This window comes from Scardinius erythrophthalmus (assembly GCF_964197995.2).
Source record: "Scardinius erythrophthalmus genome assembly, chromosome: 15".
Taxonomy (NCBI): Eukaryota; Metazoa; Chordata; class Actinopteri; order Cypriniformes; family Leuciscidae; genus Scardinius; species Scardinius erythrophthalmus.
Genome location: NC_138235.1, coordinates 24,265,083 through 24,284,962, shown reverse-complemented (window position 1 = coordinate 24,284,962; position 19,880 = coordinate 24,265,083). Strand labels below are relative to the sequence as shown.

Genomic DNA, 19,880 nt, shown 5'->3' with positions numbered 1-19,880 from the left:
CAAAAGTCAGGCCTACTCAGTCATAAGGGGGGTTTGTAACAACATAAAAAGTGAGTAAATAATGATCTAAATATAATTTAAATGCGGTATCTTATTTTTAAAATGACATGGAAAAATAAGTGTTGACAGCTCGGCTTTTGACAGTCACATAAACACTGTTACTACTGCACTAGTACCTCCATGTACAAGAAACAAAACCGGACTTAAATCACAACCAAACCAAACATTTAGTCTTGCAGCAAGCTGTGCAAATACTAGCGGGCACACAGTACAACAACACACGCTAGCGCTGTCAAAACCTAGTGGGTGACCCACCTGCCTAGACAGCAGTTTCTGGCATTATATGCGCATCAAATCGAATCCCTAAGATGTTTAGAAACGCTGTCCAGGCAGGCAGCTGAGCTCACTAGGTTTTGGAAGGGGGAAAACGCATATTTGTGATGGAGCCAGATGCTTTCAGAGAAGGATACTGTGGCTGCGGCACTGGCGGAGGCTGTTGAGCCACCGGTGTCCCCGGCGGTAGCGGTACTGTGGTCAGGGTGGCCCGCAGCTGGCTCGAGGGTGACGGCCCGGTTCCAGGTCCAGTTCCAGCGGCGGCAGCAGCGGCTGGTTTCGGCACCGCTTTCGGCGGCAAACTCATCGCAAATAAAACGAATAAAAAAACGCACGGCTTTACAGATATTTACAAATAAATTAGCTAGCGGCTAAACAGTGCACGTAAAAAAAATATTGCTGGAGAGTTACGTCAACACCTGGCCTTGCAAGAGCAGTTTGCCGGTGTCTGAGCCGATAGAAAAGCTTGAGCTAACAGGCTAGCTAGCTTATTGAGAGAATAGCCGCTGAAGTTAGCCAGCTAGCGCTTATTGTGGTTTATCTTCATTGCTGAAGGTTGGGGGCTGTTCCCCCTCCCCGGCCGGGGTTTCCGAGGATCTAGTTTGCCTCTTCTTGCCAGGGCGATCTTGATAGGTGTGCCCCTTTTGGGAAATAAATAACACCTTGTTTACAACTGCTCTTTGACGAGAGTATCTCCACGGAGTGTGATGATTCCGTTCAACATGGCGCTGCGGCCGCCTCCAGTAGTCCTACAGGACCGACCGTTCGTTCACTTCGGGTGTTTTCGTGAAACTTCGGAGAGTGGAATTAGCAACGAGTGTATACGGAAGTCATAACCTACTTGGATGTGAGCCAATGAGATCATTATAAACGATGTAACTGCCAAAAAGAATGACTTTAGATAAAACTTGCATTTTGAATGCCATCTCATACCTATATAAAATATGCAATCCTTTCCATGTTTATGGAGCGGTTTGGCCCGATTTGTGATGTTACAGTGACAACTTGCGTTCAAAGCTGAACACGCATTTCAGCCCACGAAATCGGCGAAATTTTTGATATATAAAAACAATAATTATAAAGGCTAGTAATATAAAAAGCTCTCTTATAATTAAATACACAAGTTATCTTTCTATAAAAGGAACATCATAGAGAATGTGAGCTCCATCGCAATCAATAGTAGCCTATTTATTTATTAGTAGGCAAAGGTGGACAAAGTAGACAACTTCCTTATTTGAGTGTCAAATATTACTCCGTTACAAGTTAAAGTTGTAAAGACCGATTTTTTCTTAAGTAAAAGTACAGAATTCATTGTTTTTAAAAGCACTTAAGTATCAAAAGTAAATGTCAATGCATTGTTTTATTATTGTTACACTGGTAATACTTAGTACCTTATGCCTCCGAATCTATGCCTACCTACCCTCATATCAAGATCAAATTTATTTCTAGAAGTTCCAGCGGGATTGAGTGTGAGATTCAATAAGTGTTTCTGACGTCAAACCGTTAAACTTTTATTTCCAACCAAATGCAACCCTTGCAACCAAAATCATCCCCTGACTGGAGATTTTCTTCTCAAGGACCTTGACAGAATTGTAGTGGAGGAAAAAGTATGATATTTGAAAAAAAATTCAAATGCAACAAATGGACGAATGGGAAAACAAATGGGGATGAAACAAAATATTTTATTTATTTGTATAAATTAAAACCAATGTGGGGACACACTTTTTTATAACTTTTTTATTTTATTTGTTTAGTAGCCTGCATATACAGTGAATTGATTTTTTTTCTTTAAAAAAATGACATTTACATTATAACAATTAAGGGGATAAAACGAGGCCCATTTACACTAAGAACAATAATATAAATATAACCATAGCAATAACCTTTTTAGCATCCAAACTAACGCACAAGAACATTCTGTTTATTATAAGCGTGCACGGCGGTGGGATTCTGATTGGCTGGCAAAGTTTTTTTATAATTCATCAGCTGGAAAACATAATTCTGAAAGTGATTCTAATGATATCGTTCCTCTGTGTCAATATCATCATTCTCAGTTAGAACGCTTATAGTTACCGTCCTTGGTGTGGCCCATTTACACTGCATTTAAAGACAAGTATATTCTAAACTCATTTAAAAACTCAACATTGGGTACTTTGGAAACTGGTGCACAGGTGCAAATGCTTAGGAAAGGCACACACTTTACTTTTAATTAAGACATGCAGTTCAAGCTTCTCAGAAACACACAAATGAATGGATGGTTGTTGATTGTTCACTAATATTCCTCTAAGAAAAGGGACAAACGATCATACGGTAAGAGACACTATAGCCTACATAAAAATTTACATTTTCAAAATTGTCACAATAAAAATAAGAAACAGAATTCTATACTTTCAGCTCTTATCTTGAGGCAAATATTTATTAAAATGAACACAAGCAAAGGTTGAAGTTCCTCTGAGTTTGACACTTTCATCAAAAGGAGCACCTTACTTAACAATTCATGATCAAATGATTTCAGATGATCAAAAGCATGATCAAAATGATTTCTTCAACTGCTGAAAATGGGTTTGCGGGTTATCCGTGCGACTTTATAAGTGTTTAACCCCGGGACATCAAAACCTGGTGAGTGCCCCTTTTTGTTGAAGGTGTAAAAGTTAAAGAGCTGCCCGTCCTGAGATTCAAGAGACACAGAGGCAGCGTTAACTTTCAGCTGACATGGGTACTCCTTCTCAAACACCACCCTGAACACCCTATCCTGCAGATAACTCAGTTTCAAACTTCTGTACTTCATAGGAACCATGGTGTCTACTTGAGGTCCGAACTGCTCCAGAGACAGCACTCCATCTGTGTCTGCTTTGATCTCATAGAACGTTATGTTGCTATAAGTAAAGTAACCTATGTAGGGAGCAGGGTCCGGTGGAGGGATGAGAACACGAGGTGCATTTCTGAAGGCACTTTCCATGGCAGGGATGAGATAACTGTAGGCCTTGGCCACAAGATCCTCATCTTTAGGTTTGGTTCCAGCCATTAAAATGACCAACCCGAGCTTCAAACGAGGAACGAGGGAGATCGAGGCTGAATAACCATCTAGATCTCCATCTTTGCGTATGACGGGATAGCCCAACTGTTCATTCACCTCCCAAGGTGTGCCTGTTTGTTCTGCAAAGTAACTGTTTTCACAGCGAAACAGAGGAGTCAACATGGTTTTGAGGGTTTCGGGCTGGAGAACCTGATGGTAGTATGCGCCCAGCAGCATCATCACCAGTTTGGCCATGTCAGCAGGTGTGGAGTACATTTGCCCTGATGGTCTATACCAGCCGAGGTCATACAGGGGTGCAGGCCGCCCACTTGAGTAAACGCCTATTGCCATCTGGTCCTCAATCTGTGGGGTGATTTCAAATCCGGTGTCCTCCATTCCCAGTGGCTTTAAGATATTTTCAGACACCCATCGCTGATAATCCATCCCTGCTACCTTCTCCGCCATCACGTGGGCCAGCAGGGAGAAGGCCAAGTTGCTGTAGTGGCATCTGAGGACAGCAGAGGACTAGAATTACTTAGAGAATCCACAAGTGCATGACTGCATCTACTAACGTCAATTATTTACACCTCCTCTCATCCTTACTTTGTTCCAGGGTCAGCCACGAGAACATCATCTTGTAATAAATCCAAGGCAGCCTGAGTGTTGCCTTTCCAGAGTAAAGTAGTCGCCCTGAGCCGCCTTGGTAAACCTGTAGTTAGTAATGAATCCAAAATATCCAGTATTTCATATTTTCATTCATTTGATATTGTTTACCTTATCAGCCATTTCAAAAATTAGTTATCAAAGATATTTTAACATTCTGTTTGCGATTTGAAAGTAAAATTATTGGGGATGCAGATGCAAACACTAAAAACTGAAATCAATCACAACATTATAATGTGCATTATGAAAAAAATAGAAAAAAGTTCTTAATGTTTTTAAAGATTAACTTTAATTGAAGGTTAAATTACAGCATAAGTAATATGAAAAATATAGAAAATGAGCATTGACAATAAAATGTAAAACATCGGTCTAATATTGAATAATAAAAAGATATCTAATACCAGATGATAACTGATTTGATGCTGCTGTATTGTGCAAGTTGTGCATCCTAAAATTATGGTAAAAAATAAATTAAAAAAATTGTAAGATACATTTTAAAATAAACTCAATTATGGGGAATATAGGCACAGTTTTATTTGTATTGTTTTACTCTAAGGCAGAAATGGTCTTTCATTATAAACAGTTTTATTAGTAGATTTCTTGTCAAAAAACTTAACGGTTATTTCTGAATGCAATTAAGTGTACCAAAATAAATCATCACCGGTATTTCTGACACATTGTATAAACATCAGCTTGGGGACAGTACGCGTTAGAGCCATTCCTTCCGGTCTAATCCTAGAGGACCTGTGGCAAACCCACTTAACCATGTCAGGTAACAGAGCTGATTAGGATAGCCGTGAAAACTCCCAGTCTAAAAACAGTTGATCTTTTTCACCTTCTTTATTTTTACAGCACATGGAACAGTGGATGTGCTATTTGTATACATGCTAATCATCTGTCGGTGAGGTCAGTGACAGATACTGTGGTCCTCACCTGAAAGCTGACTGGCCATCCTTCTCAAGGTAACTGAAGAGATGTGAGCTTGAGCCTCTTTACTGCTCATGCCTTCAGAGATGGGCTTGAGGTCATGACCCCATCTTTTCCCCAGAGGGTTTTTCATGGTGAAGTTCTTTACATACTTTCCCAGAGGGTCATCCAGTGAATCCACTTTTCCATCCTCCCAAAGTTTATACAGAATCAAGGTGGGGAAGATTTTTGAGAGGCTTGCAATTCTTTTGTAGTATAACCATAACCATAACCATAAACAACAAAGAAACAAATTACAAAAAAGAGCACACAGCTATGTATGTACACTAAATATCTAAATTTGAGTTTTAAAAGGGTGGGCATCAGCTTTTCCAGGTCAATGGAATTCATTGTCAATGAACGTCCATTTTGCACAACTCACGCTATTCTGAAATATTATTTTAAAACAATTGTTTTTGCTGCTTCACATTTTTATGGAAACAATGATGCCATTCAAACATTTGTGATAAGATTAAGAGAAATTGATATTGCAATAAAATAATTTAATAATGTATTAAATTGATCAAAAGTGAAAGTGAAGACATGATGTATGATGTTACAAAAGATTTCTATTTTATAAATGCTTTAATAAATAAATAGATTTAATATATACAAACAAATGCTGTTCAATGAACTTTCTATTCATCAAAGATGAATAAATATATTCAAATAGAAAACAGTAATTTGTAATAATATTTCACAATATTACTGTTTTACTGTATTTTAGATTAAATAAATGCAGCAAACTTTTGAAAGGTTTATATATATATATATATACACACACACACAAAAAGAATAGACAGTTAAATTTCTCCTTAAGCTTAAATTAGTTGTGAAACGCCCCCAAGAACCGATGCAACAAGAGAATTATTGCTTCAAAACTCAAATCATAATCATGTGCAAAGCTACTGTAACCCACCTGTAAACTGTGTACTCATTTATTGGGGGAGACTTCGGGTCACTTCCATTCTTTCTGCCAAAATTACCATTCCACAATACAGAATCATTAAAAATTACAATGGCAGAAACAGCCGGCAGTTTTGTGGAATCAAGGCTGGTTCTCAAAAGCACATCCACCTGTAGCACAACATATTGTAATAGTTATCAAACTGGTTATCAATATTTATAAACAGAAAATAACTAATATTCCAATCAGACTGGTCTAGAAATTTACACAGAAAGTGCTTTCATTTTTACTCATCATTTGACTTCAGCATTCTGACCTTGTCCAAAGCTTCCATGAGGACAGGTATCGGGTGCTTTAACGGGACAGGCTCAGGGAAACATGGGCACATCTTCTCCTCTTTCACTTCTTTTTCAGCTCTTATATCCACTGTAAAGTAAAAATATCATATGTAGGTTGTCAAATATATACATATAGATTAATATAGAACTTTTAGTATGACCCACATGTATGTATAACACAACAAATATACGAAATAACATAATGCCGTCACTCATATCTTATCATTATATAATATACATTTAACATGTAATGGAGGATGGGGGTGGGTGTTTGGTCCATAATCATGTATTTTACACAAAGTTCTTTTTCCCTTCCCCCAAGTGATAATCAGGCTTTACAGCACACAGTAAGCCACTATGTCGAGCTCTGGGTAATCCATTGCCATCTCCTGCAAACTTTTAATTAAGCAAAAGGAGATCGAAAAGCCAAATGTAAGGATGTTCCCCAATTCTATAAATGCTTTCTAGGCACTTCTACCCATTATAAGTTAAAAAAAAACTTTGTGGGAGCAAAATGCATAATTTCTTCTATATAAGCATTCACCATCCATTCATTGATGTTTGATGATCACTTGCTGGAGCTCTCTACAGTATAGTAGCCTTTTTTTAATTTTGGGCCATTTTTACCTGGTGTTGCTTTAGGAAGCCTGTACTGCCAAAGAAAACAGCCTGTCATTACAAAAGAGAGAAGCAGAAAGAAGACCATGCCCAACTTCGTCCATTTCACTTTCATCTTTGCAGTCTGGTGGTCTCCTTCTCTGGCAGGCTTAAAGAGAAAGGACAGTTTCACAGATGCAATCTTCTGAACTTCACATATAAGATAGTCACATCAATATATACTGTATCTACAATTTATGTATTGAATCTTAAACAGAATCGTAAAAAAAAAAAAAAAGTCACACTGATAATTGTAATATTTTCTGAGCATGATGTAACAATAAAACAGCAAAGTGTGTACTACTCAAAACATTGATTCTAATATATTTTCTACTGTAAGATATAATATTCTCATGTAGCATAAATGATAACATGTCTTACCACAAGGTTTACTCCTTTACCACAGAGTTTACTCCTCCTTCCACATTGTATATCTCCCAAATGATACGTCTATTCACAGAGAGACTTGTTTTTCTGAAACAGACAAAAAAAAAAAAAAACATTTAAAGTGGAATTCCATTAAAGCTGAAAACAGACACAACTAGAGCTTACCAGCCACTCACCAGCCATGCTTTAATCTTTACAAGAGCCCGTAACTTCTCAGCATCCTCTCGGCCAACTGCAGGCCAGCACGTCATAATCTGAAGATCTCCTCCTTTAAAGCCACACTCCTGTCTTTACACATCCATTCTGTTCATCAGTTTATATATTTTACACATTTATTTTTAATTTTACCTTTAACTTTTCTTTTTTGTTTGATGCATTGTTAAAAAAAAACATTTCTGTTATTTATTTATATATTTGGTTATATTACTTTCTCTATAATAGGCCTATAATGTATTTTTATTAGATTTTTTTTTTTTTTTAGAAATGATTATATTAATATTTAAAGTAAAATGCAGTTAATGGATCATGAAGAACACTATTTGCACATTTAGCCTACTTTATTTGTCTTAATAGATTAGTTAACCGAGGTCCTGACTTACTGTGGTCGTTAATTGCCACTTTAATTATTAATTTGACCTCACTAATTAAGGAAACTTAGCAAATAGCAAATTCTGGTAAGGTTGGTTTCACTACAGTGGTTGTAGGATTGCTAAATTACTAAAGAAACGTAATTAGCAAGATGGTGTACAAGTATACATTTCTTATTACCACCCTTTGCTGCTTAGACCAATGGAGCGCAGTTAGAGTAGCAGAATATTTGGGAGAGCAGTGGGCTCGCTCGAGCCAGGCTGTGACATGGAAGGGAGGCCTTTGTAGAAAAACTCAGATTTTATTGGACGTTGCTTTAGTCAGACCAGCAGAGGGTGCTCACTCCCAGGCCTGTATGGCTCCTAAAGTCATGATCACACCTATTTTTTACAGTCTATGGATCACACCGGTGTGATCTAGGCTGGTCCTGTGAGATAGGAATATTGGGTCCTGGAGCGTAGTAGTATCCATAGACAGTAAAAGAAAGGTAGTATCAGAGCCTGTCTACGGATTCTCTGGTAGTATCAGACCAGAGTGTGTGATTAGAACGGTCAGTGCATCACGTGATCAACTGTGCTTTCGCTCGTTGGCTCGCGCTGAGCCCTTATCATCAACTATTCGGTGTTTTCAACCACGTTATGTTTATTTTAGGTTTCAAACATTTAAATTCACATAAGTACTAAAAAACAGTACATTTAGAGTTTGTAAAATACACACATATCTATGGAAGCGGCAATGATAATCCTTTCCATTATAATTAGATGACACGTTTTATTCATATGCCACCTTTGATTTGTGAAAAACCGGGACATTTTTTTCTGTTATTGTTGGGGGGGGGGGGGGGGGGGGGGGGGGGGGGTTTGGGAGAGATGCTAAATTGTCAAAACATTTTAGCAACTGAACTGAATTGTATTAGGTTTAGTGACAACATGTTACAATGTTTATATGGTACAATTTCTGGTAAGATACGTTATTATTGCTTGAAACACATTTCAGAATTTCAATTCAGTTCAATTCTTGTGATTTGATTTAATTGACTGATTTGGATAAATATTAGAAGATAGGCATTCATTTTTCTCAAGAAAAAAATCTAACCTAATGCTGTAAACATACAGAGAGCCTTATCAGCTGGTAAAATTATTTAAAGTTAAAAATAACTTTATTTAACAAATTAAATATAATGCGTTTTTTTATTATAATAACAATTTAATGATAAGTAAATATAATAAATCTGTAATATAGTAGCCTATGTTTTGTACGTTTTATTTTAACATTGTTCATTCGTGTTTATTACTAGCTAGAGGTGATCAGTTCACGTGCCGCTACGCTAGGGATCTTTCACGTCACATTTACAAACGCCAAAATGGTGTTTATTGTTTGAATTTCGTAATAAAATTGACAGAATCTGAGAGCTGAGATTTTTTTTTATATCGTAACCTGCTCTGTCTAGTCTGTCGGTCTCCGTGTCCTCTTTGCTTCGCAATTTTTCTGTGCGTGAGAAGGGTTTGCGCGTGGCAGCTCTGTAACAGAAGGAAACGGTTTGAAACCAGGAAATTCTACTTTAGAAGTACATTTTAACAAAAAACCGGGACAATTCGTGTCCCGGGAAAGAATATTAATTTTCCGGGACTGTCGCTCAAAAAAGAGAACAATCCCTGGAAAACGATTAGGTTACTAACGTAACCCAGGTTCTCTGATAACATGAAGTGAGGTATCTCACTATGGGAACGCCTCTGGGCGTGACCGATCGCGGAAGCACCAATTACACCACGTCTGCCAACCGTGGCAGACCAATCGCTGCAGCGATTAGGGAGTCCCGCCTCCCTGTATATAAACCGCAGCTACCTGCCGTTTCGTCATTCTCCGCATATCTCTTCTCCGTGCGAAAGGCAAGGAGGGCAATGTTGTGAGATACCTCACTTCATGTTATCAGAGAACCTGGGTTACGTTAGTAACCTAATCGTTCTCTTTCTAACATTCGTTCGGTATCTCACTATGGGATATAGACAACTCCCGTATTGCCGATATGCTGACGAAGCAGACTGAAGACGAGAGGGTTAAAGTACAGTTATACCGGTAACTCAGCATCACTGACCCAGACGGAAAAACAGAATAATCTGAGAAAATCCGTTCTTAGAGAACCATCCTATACCACCTGACTACTCACTCCCAGAACTGAGTGTGCCAGAGAGGGTTCTGTTACATCCAGTCTATAGAAACGAATAAATGTGTGCGGAGAGGACCAGCTGGCTGCCGCGCAAATTTCTTGAATCGAAATACCCTTAAATAGAGCCCAGGACGTAGACATTCCTCGAGTAGAATGCGCTCGTAGACCTGTTGGGGGCTCTAAATTCATGCTATTGTAACATAACACGATAGCCTCTACCACCCAGTGGGAAAGACGTTGACGGGAGATAGGTTTTCCCTTGTAAGCGTCAGCCCACGAGACAAACAGCTGATTGCTCTTACGCAATGTGCGGGTTCTCTGTACATACATATACAGCGTACGAACCGGACATAAACAGTTTAGCCTCTCCTCCTCTGTAGATGAAAAAGGAGGTGGGTGAAAAGCCAACAAGTCCACAGGTTTTATCCTATCCGCGTGATCGTAGACCTTAGGCACGAACGCCGGGTTAGTTCTAAAAAGTACTCTTAGACCACCCGGAGCGAACTCCATACATGAGGGGTGAACTGATAAAGCATGCAGTTCACTCACCCTCTTTGCTGTTGTAAGAGCGAGAAGTAGAGCCGTCTTTAAAGCTAGCAGTTTTAAGTCCATCTTATCAATGGGCTCGAAAGGGGGTTTAGAGAGCGCGTTCAGGACCACGGACAAATCCCATAGTGGGACCATAGGCTTAGATACTGGGTGCAATCTGCGTGCACCTCTCATGAATCTACAGACCAGGGGGTGTTGGCCCATAGTGCCTGAATCAAAACCCACATGACATGCCGAGATAGCGGACAGATAAACCTTCACCGTGGAAAAAGCCCTGCCTTTATCCAGGAGGTCCTGAAGGAAACACAGCACGTCCGAAACAGAACATAGGAAAGAAACAATGTTCTTCTCTGCGCACCATTCCTCGAAAACACCCCATTTGAGATTATATAAAGAACGCGTCGAGGCAGCCCTCGCGTTCTGAATCGTCTCAATAACTCTCGGAGGTAATCCGGCTGTGCTCAGATTCACCCTCTCACGGGCCAGGCCCAGAGAGCTAGTTTCTGAGGGGAGGGATGGAAAATTTCCCCCCGTGCTTGTGAGAGAAGATCCCTGCGCACTGGTAACGGCCATGGCCGGTCGTAGAGCAGTTGCGCAATCTCCGCCACCCACAGTCTCCCCGGCCAGTAAGGCGCGATCAGAATCATCACATGTCTGCGTTCCCGAACTCTCCGTAATGTCGGCTCGATCAAGCTCAACGGCGGGAACGCGTACAGCAACACGTCTGGCCACTCGTGGGCTAGCGCATCCACACCCAACGGTGCATCGTCGCCGGCCAGGGAAAAGAACAGGGGACAGTGTGCGTCTTCGCGCGATGCGTAGAGATCTACGGCAGCCTGGCCGAATATCTCCCATAACCTGAGGACCACATGGGGGTGGAGTCTCCACGCCCCGTACAGAGGATTCCCCCTGGATAGTAGATCCGCTCCTCTGTTCATTATTCCCGGGACATGCGTCGCGCGTAATGAGAGGAGAGACCTGCTGCTCCACATTATTAGTTTCTCCGCTAACCTGTGAAGCCTGTGAGAACGAACCCCTCCCTGCCGATTTATGTAGGCAATCACCGTTGTATTGTCTGTCCTGACCAATACGTGATGACTCTTGAGAAAATGCACAAAATGTCTCAGAGCTAGAAACACTGTCAATAGCTCTAGAAAATTGATGTGCCTCTCTCTCAGTGCCGGAGACCAAACTCCTCTCACTGTTCTGCCCTCGAACACTGCGCCCCAGCCTGTGAGAGATGCATCCGTCGTCACCACTTTTCTCAGTATAATAGGACCTAGAGGGCATCCTGTCCTGAGAAAAGATGGGACTCTCCAATGACGGAGAGCGCTCGCGCATTCTGGTGAGACCCGCACTCTGCGGTTGAGGCGGCTCTTGGGGCGAATGCCTTGTGACGCTGTCCAGTTTTGAAAATCTCTCATTCGCAGTAGTCCCAGGGGAACCACTGACACAGATGAGGCCATCAGACCTAGTAGCCGAAGACACATCCTGAACGAGACTGATCTCCCTATTTGAAAAAGGGAGAGACAGCTGTGAATCGTCTTGATGCGATCCTCTGATAGGAAAGCTCGGAACGTCACAGAATCCAGCCTGAGACCCAAGTAGACTATTTCTCGAGATGGAGAAAGACAACTCTTCGTCTGGTTTATCTTGAAACCTAATCTCTCCAGATGCGTCACAAGTGTGTGTGTGTCGCTCTTTGCCTGCCGTTGGCACGGCGCGCAGATGAGAAGATCGTCTAGATATGCTGAAACTCTGAGCCCTAATCTCCTTAATGGAGTCAGGGCCCCTTCCACACATTTGCTGAATACTCGGGGGGCTAAAGCCAGGCCAAACGGAATTCTCGTAAACTCGTATGCTGTGCCTTGATAGGCGAACCTCAGATATTTCCTGTGCGCAGGAAAAATATCTATGTGAAAATATGCGTCCTGGAGATCCACCGAGGTGAACCAGTCTCCTTGTCGAATATTTTGGCACAGCGTTTTGACAGACAGCATTTTGAATTTGTATTTTCTGAGGTGTCTGTTGAGAACCCTTAAATCCAGAATGGGACGGAGACCCCCCCCTCTCTTGGGAATCACAAAATAACGGGAGTAGAAACCCTTCTGGCTCTCTGCCGTTGGAATCACTCTTATCACTCCTTTTATCATTAAAGAGGCTATTTCCTCCTCTAAAACCAGAGCTGCTTCCCCTTTGGCCACTGAGATTACCACTCCATTGAACAGAGGAGGTTTTACAGCGAATTGAAGCCTGTATCCCCTCTCTATAGTGGTCTGTACCCAGGGATGAACTGCGCATGCGCACCAGTTCACTGCCTGAGCAGCGAGTGGGCCTTTCCCGTCTCTGTTCACTAGAGGTGCCGCAGCACACTCTAGCGACGACGGAGGGGAATACCGCTCCAGTGAAGGAGTTATAGTGGTATTCATTTGTGATAGTTTTTGTGATTTTTTGTGATCTTTTTCTCTTTTTATCCCACTCTGCGCCCTCGGTCCTTGACCTGGATGCGTCAGAGAAAACTTTATTTTTGATGGGATGCTTGTGAACGTTAGACCTTCTCCCCCCATAACAGACCTCGAAGGTGGAGGGGGAGAAAAACTCTTGGGGGGCACTGGTAGAGAACTGGCCACATTCCCGCACATGCTGAACTCTGAACTGTCCACACGAACACATTTTATCATTGCATTCCTTCTCCTTTTCCCCGCGGGAGGGAGAGAGGAATCGCTCTGAAGGGATGGGACAGATAAACCCTGGGTGCTGTCTCCCAACCCTTCCTGTCGCCGAACTGGCATATCAGGTAGACCGCCTCTTCTTATTCCCCTGAGGGGCAGCCGGTCGGTGTTTCGCGGCTGCGGCTGCGAACGACTGTTTTGGCCGAACGAAACCGGGCTTTGACTGCGGAGCCGCGTTGCCCTGCTGTTGCGGTGGCGCGGGGCGGGAAGGCTGATAAGCAGAGTGCCCGCCTCTCCCTGAGGGCTTGAAATTCGGCCGGTTCGGGTGATAAGGCCGATCGGCCGGTTTTCTGGGGAGACAGACCTGGAAAGCTTCTCCCTCCTTCTTTCGCAGGTCACACTGCTGACGCATTGCCGTCACAGTCGAGCCGAACATGGCCTTTGGATCTATAGGAGCATCCAAAAACTCCACTTTCTCTTTGTCAGAGAGTCCTGACAAACCCAGCCACAGCGATCTCTCCCCCACAACTGCTAAGCCCATACTTCGACCGCAACTTTGAACTGCTCCGCGGGACGTGCGCAGGTTTAAATCTGCGATGACGCATATCTCTTCCCAGAGCACTGGGTTGGGAGATCCGGAGTCCAGCTGACGACCCATCTCCTCTAACAGCTCCGCTTGGTAGGCAGTAAGGAGGGACGTCGCGTTCAAAGCGCGAACAGACAGTGCAGTTGATTTATAGATCTTTTGAAAAACGGAGGCAGCAAAGCGCTCCGTTTTTCCTGGCAGCGAGGCTCCGGTTGAAGAGAGCGCTGCCCTGCGGCTCGGGTGCAGATGATTAGCTACCGATGTTTCCACAGGGGGAGGATCTGCCATCCCTAGATCATCCATTCCCTGAACATCTAGCCTTGAGAAACCCTTAACGGGCACTCGATGTGAAAAAGGCTTGTCCCAAAACTTCTTCATCTCCGCCACACAGGCCGGGACGGCTGGAATAAACTGCCTGGCCGGCGGGAGACGTGACGGGAGCCTCTTTCCATCATACAGGTCTCTTTCAGCTCCTTGACCTGCTTGTTGTGAAGGCCAGTCGATGGATAATCTAGCCGCGGCCCTGCGACAGACCTCGATTAGATCAGCGTCCACCTGTACAGGGGAGGGTGAACTCTCATCCTGTGCGCTCGGTGGCCGGGACTGGGCCGGGGGAAGAATGGCATCTTCCTCGTCGTCATCCTCGTCCTCGAGGATGGTCGACAATACCTCGTCATCGTCATCTTCCTCTCCCGCTAACGGGTCGTCAAACAGCGGGGGAAGGACGGGTGACACTTTCTCCATCATCTCTGCCCATGAGCTAGTGGTTTGCGGACAATCCATGGGTTCCTCTCTGGGTTGAGCAGAGAGGCATGGGTCCGATTTTCCCGCGACTGCCACGCGAAGTCTCCTTTCACGGATCTTAGTCGCGAATACAGCACAATGCGGGCAGCCCTCGGGGTTGGACAGCGCTGCCTGAGCGTGTTTAGTGCCCAGACAGGAGATGCAGAGGCTGTGTGTATCCCTAGCAGAAATCCACATTCCACAAGCACACGGGTGCGGAGGACGACCCTTTCCTCCGGGGCTCTCCGGTTCTATCGCGGTAGCCATGATAGAGCTAGCACTCTCTTCGTACGATGAGTTACACCACAACGTGACAACTAGTACGGAGCTGTGCTGCGATTAGAGAGCTCTCTTATTCCTATCTCTTTTGGAGCGTGGTGAGCGCACCGAAAAAGACTCGGAAATAAAAGGAAAAAAAACTTAAGAGCAGGAAAACTCGTCTTGACACGTTAGTTATCTTACTCTTAAGTGACGAAGTCACTCGACAACTTAAGAATTGATTGCGTTAGGGACGTTACCTCTCGGCTCCGTCGAGAAACTGTTAAGCAATAATTCCCAAGTCTGCTGAGGACAGCTTCCGAATCTTCCACGGGGAAGAGAGCGAGAATGACGAAACGGCAGGTAGCTGCGGTTTATATACAGGGAGGCGGGACTCCCTAATCGCTGCAGCGATTGGTCTGCCACGGTTGGCAGACGTGGTGTAATTGGTGCTTCCGCGATCGGTCACGCCCAGAGGCGTTCCCATAGTGAGATACCGAACGAATGTTAGAAAGAGAACCGGGACGGGTGGCAGATACACATTGTGTAAGTAACTTTAAAGTTTACTCTAATCTTATCCCAGTGAACCGGCCACTTACTTTCATGTATGTCGGGGGGAAGTGGATTAATTCACGTGTTGTAAATCCAACAGATCCGATTCTCTGAACTGTGGCACAAACCTAACATGGCGGCGCCCGTAACGCTATCGTTATAAAGGTGTTTAAACAACAAAACACATCCACTTGCACATATTTTACAATCGGAATATCAGATATTTCATGCTATAGCTAACAAATTTGTGAATATTTTGAATAAAAAATGATTTTTTTTTGTCAAGTTTGTTTGTTCTTTTTTGCATGCAGTTTGCAAAGTGACAAAATGAGGCAAAGCACAACTAGTCCACACTTTTATTTTCTCCGTTTCTGAATTTGATGTTATCAGAGGCAAAATGCAATTCATTATTATTACTATTTACTTTTGGACAGTCTTATTTCATGCAAAGTGATAATATAATTACACTTTCATTTTCTCTATTTGAAAGTTTTTAATGCTGTTATTTGATTTTATGTTTTTAAAATGTGATGTTAATAAAATACCGGTAAATTTTAACAGTTAAAATGAAAGAGTAGTTTATTACCATTTTGTTGGAGCGATTGGGGACAGGTGTGGCTCGGCACCCTTCCCTACCTCCAAAGTGGGGAATGGCAGAAACAGTTTGAGAAACACTGGGTTTGTATGATTGTTATTTATTATATTTTGAGGAAATAGTTTTATATAGGCCTATATTTCACATATTATTTCTTTTAAAAACATTTTAAAAGTTACATGCAAAAGGGACCATGATATCCAGTGTGATTTTAATGGCTGAACATTATTTTAACAGTTGTCACAAGAGGGCAGCAAATATACTGTAGGCTATTATGTGTTTCTGTTGTGCCCCCCCCCCCCCCCCCCCAAATCTCCAATTTAATTTTCGATTCAATTCACATTTATTTGTCTAGCGTTTATCACAATATTTATCATTTCTAAGCAGCTTTACAGAAAACGCATGTTTCTACATTACATCAGAGATCAGAGGGCAACTCTCAGCAGTTAGAATGATGATTCTAAAAAAATATTTGCACAAAAAGGGGGGGAAAAGCATAGGCCTCTATAAAAGTAATTTAATCAGCTTGTTGACACAATATCAGATTAATTGCATTGTTTATGTGCCTGGAAGACAGTTCAATAATGAATCATGCATGAAGTGGATATCAGTGCCATAAAAAGAGAATTATTGACTGGTGGCTGTTTGCTTGACTCAACTACTTATCCTATTTGATCTTTTCCTCCTGATTTTGAAGCAAGCCAGAGAGCTTTCCCTTTCCCTCGGGCTCCATGTCTAAACCGATAGTGAGATCAATACTATCAGCCTGTCTGCACAAGCTGTGACTGCTCCATGCTGGTTTTATTGGGCCCACACAATCCCATATCTAATAACATAAACATATCAAGCTGTTAATTATACCTGACAAAATCAATTGTGTGACACCTAACTGTAGTAGTGTGGGATGGGGGAACAGTTTATTTTAGGTACCCAGACCATTACTGTCATTATTATATTTACTTATTATGTTTCTTTCTTTGAGGCCACGCCTTCATGACTTTCCCCAATCTTGAAGACTTGGGGTGCTGTCAACTGATACCATCCTACTATTTTTAGAGCCTAATTCACAGAGGACCATGCGCATGCTCCAGATATTAAATTACTCATGAAATATTTGTTCGTCCTCGAGGCCTCGTTCATCTGAACAGAAAAGTCCCGGAAATGTCAAAGAGAGCAAATTTGAGTCACCTCTGTGAGCAAGGTCAATTTTTCCAATTTAGAGCAGCAGGATTAGAAAGGCAGACCCGTATCAGTGCGTGTTACTATCAGAAGCCATCAAAATGGCACAGTGGGGTGTCATGTTCGTTTCTACTCTCACAAAAGAGAGTATTTTGTGGTCTGTGCTCTCGCCGTATTCAGCAAGATACACTCTTTGAGGGTCGCTGAACTTCTTTGAGCTTGTTTAGTATAAGACTTCAGTGCCGAGTTACTGATGAAAACAGTGATCTGAATGTATTCATCATGCAGAACTTTATATACATTTGTATTATTATTATCATACATACAATGAAATAATGTATGTATTGAATGATTTATAAATAATATATATAATGAGTGTGTGGGAGGTCGGAGGTGTGTGGTGTATAAATGAAAAATAATATATATATATTGGCCTATATATATATATATATATATATATATATAAATTGAACCATGAAACAGTTTTTTACTCTGGCTCATATCACTGATTGTGTGTGTGTGTGTGTGTGTGTGTGTGTGTATATATATATATATATATACATATATACACACACACACACGCACAATTAGTGATATGAGCCAGAGTAAAAACCAGTTTCATGGTTCAATTCATGACCCACAAGTCAAGACAGATTAGACCTGATTGGTTTGTTGGTGACATATGTGACCTACAATCTTCGCTCTGCTAGCATTAGTAGACAGGAGGGTCGCCAATCTCCCTGGGCAAAGGTTTCCATGGAAACGACCCCTGTATTCTCTAGTCTGCCGTTTTGCAGTCCTCACTCATCTTGAGGCTGAATTATCCTAGAATCATTTATGTCAGTTCCATATTCTTCTGCTCTATTTCCTCCCTCTCTCTCACCCTCTCTCTCTTTCCTTAACTCCCCGTCTCTCCCTTTCCGGTGGTCTATCCCTCTCTCGCTCTTCCTCTGTTGTATGCCGTTTGGAATTTTTTGTGTTTTTTTTTTTGTTTTGTCTTTTACAGAAATTTGTATAATCATGCTCTATTTTTAATGAGTCATTATGTATTTCCTCTTCAGTTGTATGTTTTTAGATACAAGCAAATGTCAATGTACTGTCGTATAGGCTATTTAATAAAAATGACTGTATTTATTTTACTCATGTTTTTACTTGTTTTTTTACAGATGATTGTTTTAAAATGTATAAATAAATATTTTAAAATGTTGTAAAAAACAACATTTTTACTTCTTTTTTTAAATGTAACTGTGCCTGTGCGCTAATAGCTCCACTATTCAGGATCTTAAATTTTATTTTTTTAGTCACTGGGAATATATCTAAGTGAATAAATGAATCCATGTATGCAGGGCTGAAGAACATGGGATCTTCTCACATGGGAGTCAAAGATCACGAGCAGTGGTGTTGAGAAACGAGGCCGTTTGACTTCCTTACACCAGCCCCTTGTGTGATCTGTCAGGTTTGTAATCTTCAAAACGATAAAATTGCAAGTGACTCGAAGGATTAGAGAGCTTTTTGATAGATGATGATCACATGCATCAGCCTATCTTACCTCCCTCCCCCCAACATACCACCGCATCCGCACCTAAACAGAACAAACTCCAGGGGGCGCTGTTGGTAGGACATAAATTGTCATTGACCAAACAAGTGAATCCCGGGCAAATTACTTGGCTTGTGTATCCAAAAGAAGAATGCTATTTATTTATATAATTGAAGTGCTTCCAGAGAGCCTTTTTCGTGACTTCTGAAACCAGTTTTAAATGGCTGACATTATTACCCAGTAAGAATAGTTGCTAACAGCTATGGGAAAAGATAACAACAAATATGCCTACATAAAAATAAAATAGAAATGTAAAATCACGGTCTAGATTTGAAAGTGCTTAAATTAATTTGTTTCAGAGATAATTTGTTACATTTTTAGAATTTTGTTTGATAACATACACAGTTTATAGTAGCCTATAATTAATTAATTTATTAGGGAAATATTAATAACTTAAGATAAAAGTAAACTAGCTTTCATAACAACGATGATGATAATAATCAATTATTATTGTTGTTGTTATTATTATCTTGCAGTCAGACAGTAAAGATTATCACGTTTTCTGAGCATCACTCGTGTCAGCCACACATTCCCGCCCCTCGTCTGCGTTTCATTGGTTTCGTCCAAACTTGCCTTAGTTCTTCCAGACCGATGGGGTTTATTCGAGAGCTTGTATTCATAGTGTGTTCACAGATGGCCTGCTGGACAAGGTTTCAATGAATATTCTGGGTCTTTACAGTAAAATGCCCAAATTTACGGCAATTATGGATATAATTCGTTTGTTATGGATAATACGGATTGTGTGGGCTGTTGAAGGTAAGAGCATGTGTCTGTGTCAAGCGTGTGTGCTTTGAAATGTCTGTTACTTTTTACGCTACATCACACTGACGATATTGATCGAATTAAGATGATAATTATTTAAAGAAAGGCGCTGATGTTGGTGTTTTACAGTCATGTCATATTATCTCAATTTAAAGTCTTCTGTTTTCAGTAAAGTGCACCGAAAACAGGTGCACTGCAACTGTCTGTGGATATAATTGAGTTGAAATGGCTTTCCTTTGGTCAACTGTTATACTATAAACTGTTCAATCAGAGAAAAAGTTTAAACAATTTTTCACGCAAAAATGAAAATTCTGTAATCATTTAG

The 19,880-nt window shown here is 41.4% G+C and overlaps 3 protein-coding genes across 9 annotated transcripts in view; 1 reads left to right on the top strand and 2 right to left on the bottom strand.

Annotated features, from left to right (window-relative positions):
• The window catches only part of eif4g3b (eukaryotic translation initiation factor 4 gamma, 3b), a 45,260-nt gene extending 44,147 nt beyond the window's left edge, over nt 1-1,113 (bottom strand). For 5 of the 6 annotated variants that reach the window (XM_081386620.1, XM_081386624.1, XM_081386621.1 and 2 more), the window contains exon 1: nt 471-772. In XM_081386620.1, coding sequence (XP_081242746.1) covers nt 471-640 — 170 coding nt within the window. In that variant the 5' untranslated portion in view covers nt 641-772. Of the gene's footprint in view, nt 1-470 lie in introns of all 6 variants that reach the window. The other variant, XM_081386622.1, reaches the window with a different exon arrangement.
• A 978-nt stretch (nt 1,114-2,091) lies between these two features.
• On the bottom strand, nt 2,092-16,093 carry lactbl1a (lactamase, beta-like 1a). 2 transcript variants are annotated; one of them, XM_081387288.1, is made up of 9 exons: nt 16,009-16,093; nt 7,444-7,555; nt 7,262-7,354; nt 6,851-6,989; nt 6,202-6,311; nt 5,898-6,055; nt 4,946-5,184; nt 3,953-4,058; nt 2,092-3,857 (listed from the first exon to the last, which is right to left on the bottom strand). In XM_081387288.1, the coding sequence occupies exons 4-9, from the start codon at nt 6,954-6,956 to the stop codon at nt 2,879-2,881; spliced, it is 1,698 nt and encodes a 565-aa protein (XP_081243414.1). In that variant the 5' UTR covers nt 6,957-6,989; nt 7,262-7,354; nt 7,444-7,555; nt 16,009-16,093; the 3' UTR covers nt 2,092-2,878. The 2 variants fall into 2 exon arrangements, with proteins under 2 accessions (XP_081243414.1, XP_081243415.1); XM_081387289.1 differs by lacking the exon at nt 16,009-16,093 and adding an exon at nt 9,293-9,429 and having other exon boundaries at nt 7,444-7,535.
• A 3,236-nt stretch (nt 16,094-19,329) lies between these two features.
• ephb2a (eph receptor B2a) overlaps nt 19,330-19,880 on the top strand; it is a 60,279-nt gene continuing 59,728 nt past the window's right edge. The window contains exon 1 of the mRNA XM_081387287.1: nt 19,330-19,549. Within this exon, the coding sequence (XP_081243413.1) occupies nt 19,450-19,549 (100 nt within the window). The 5' untranslated portion in view covers nt 19,330-19,449. The remainder of the gene's footprint in view (nt 19,550-19,880) is intronic.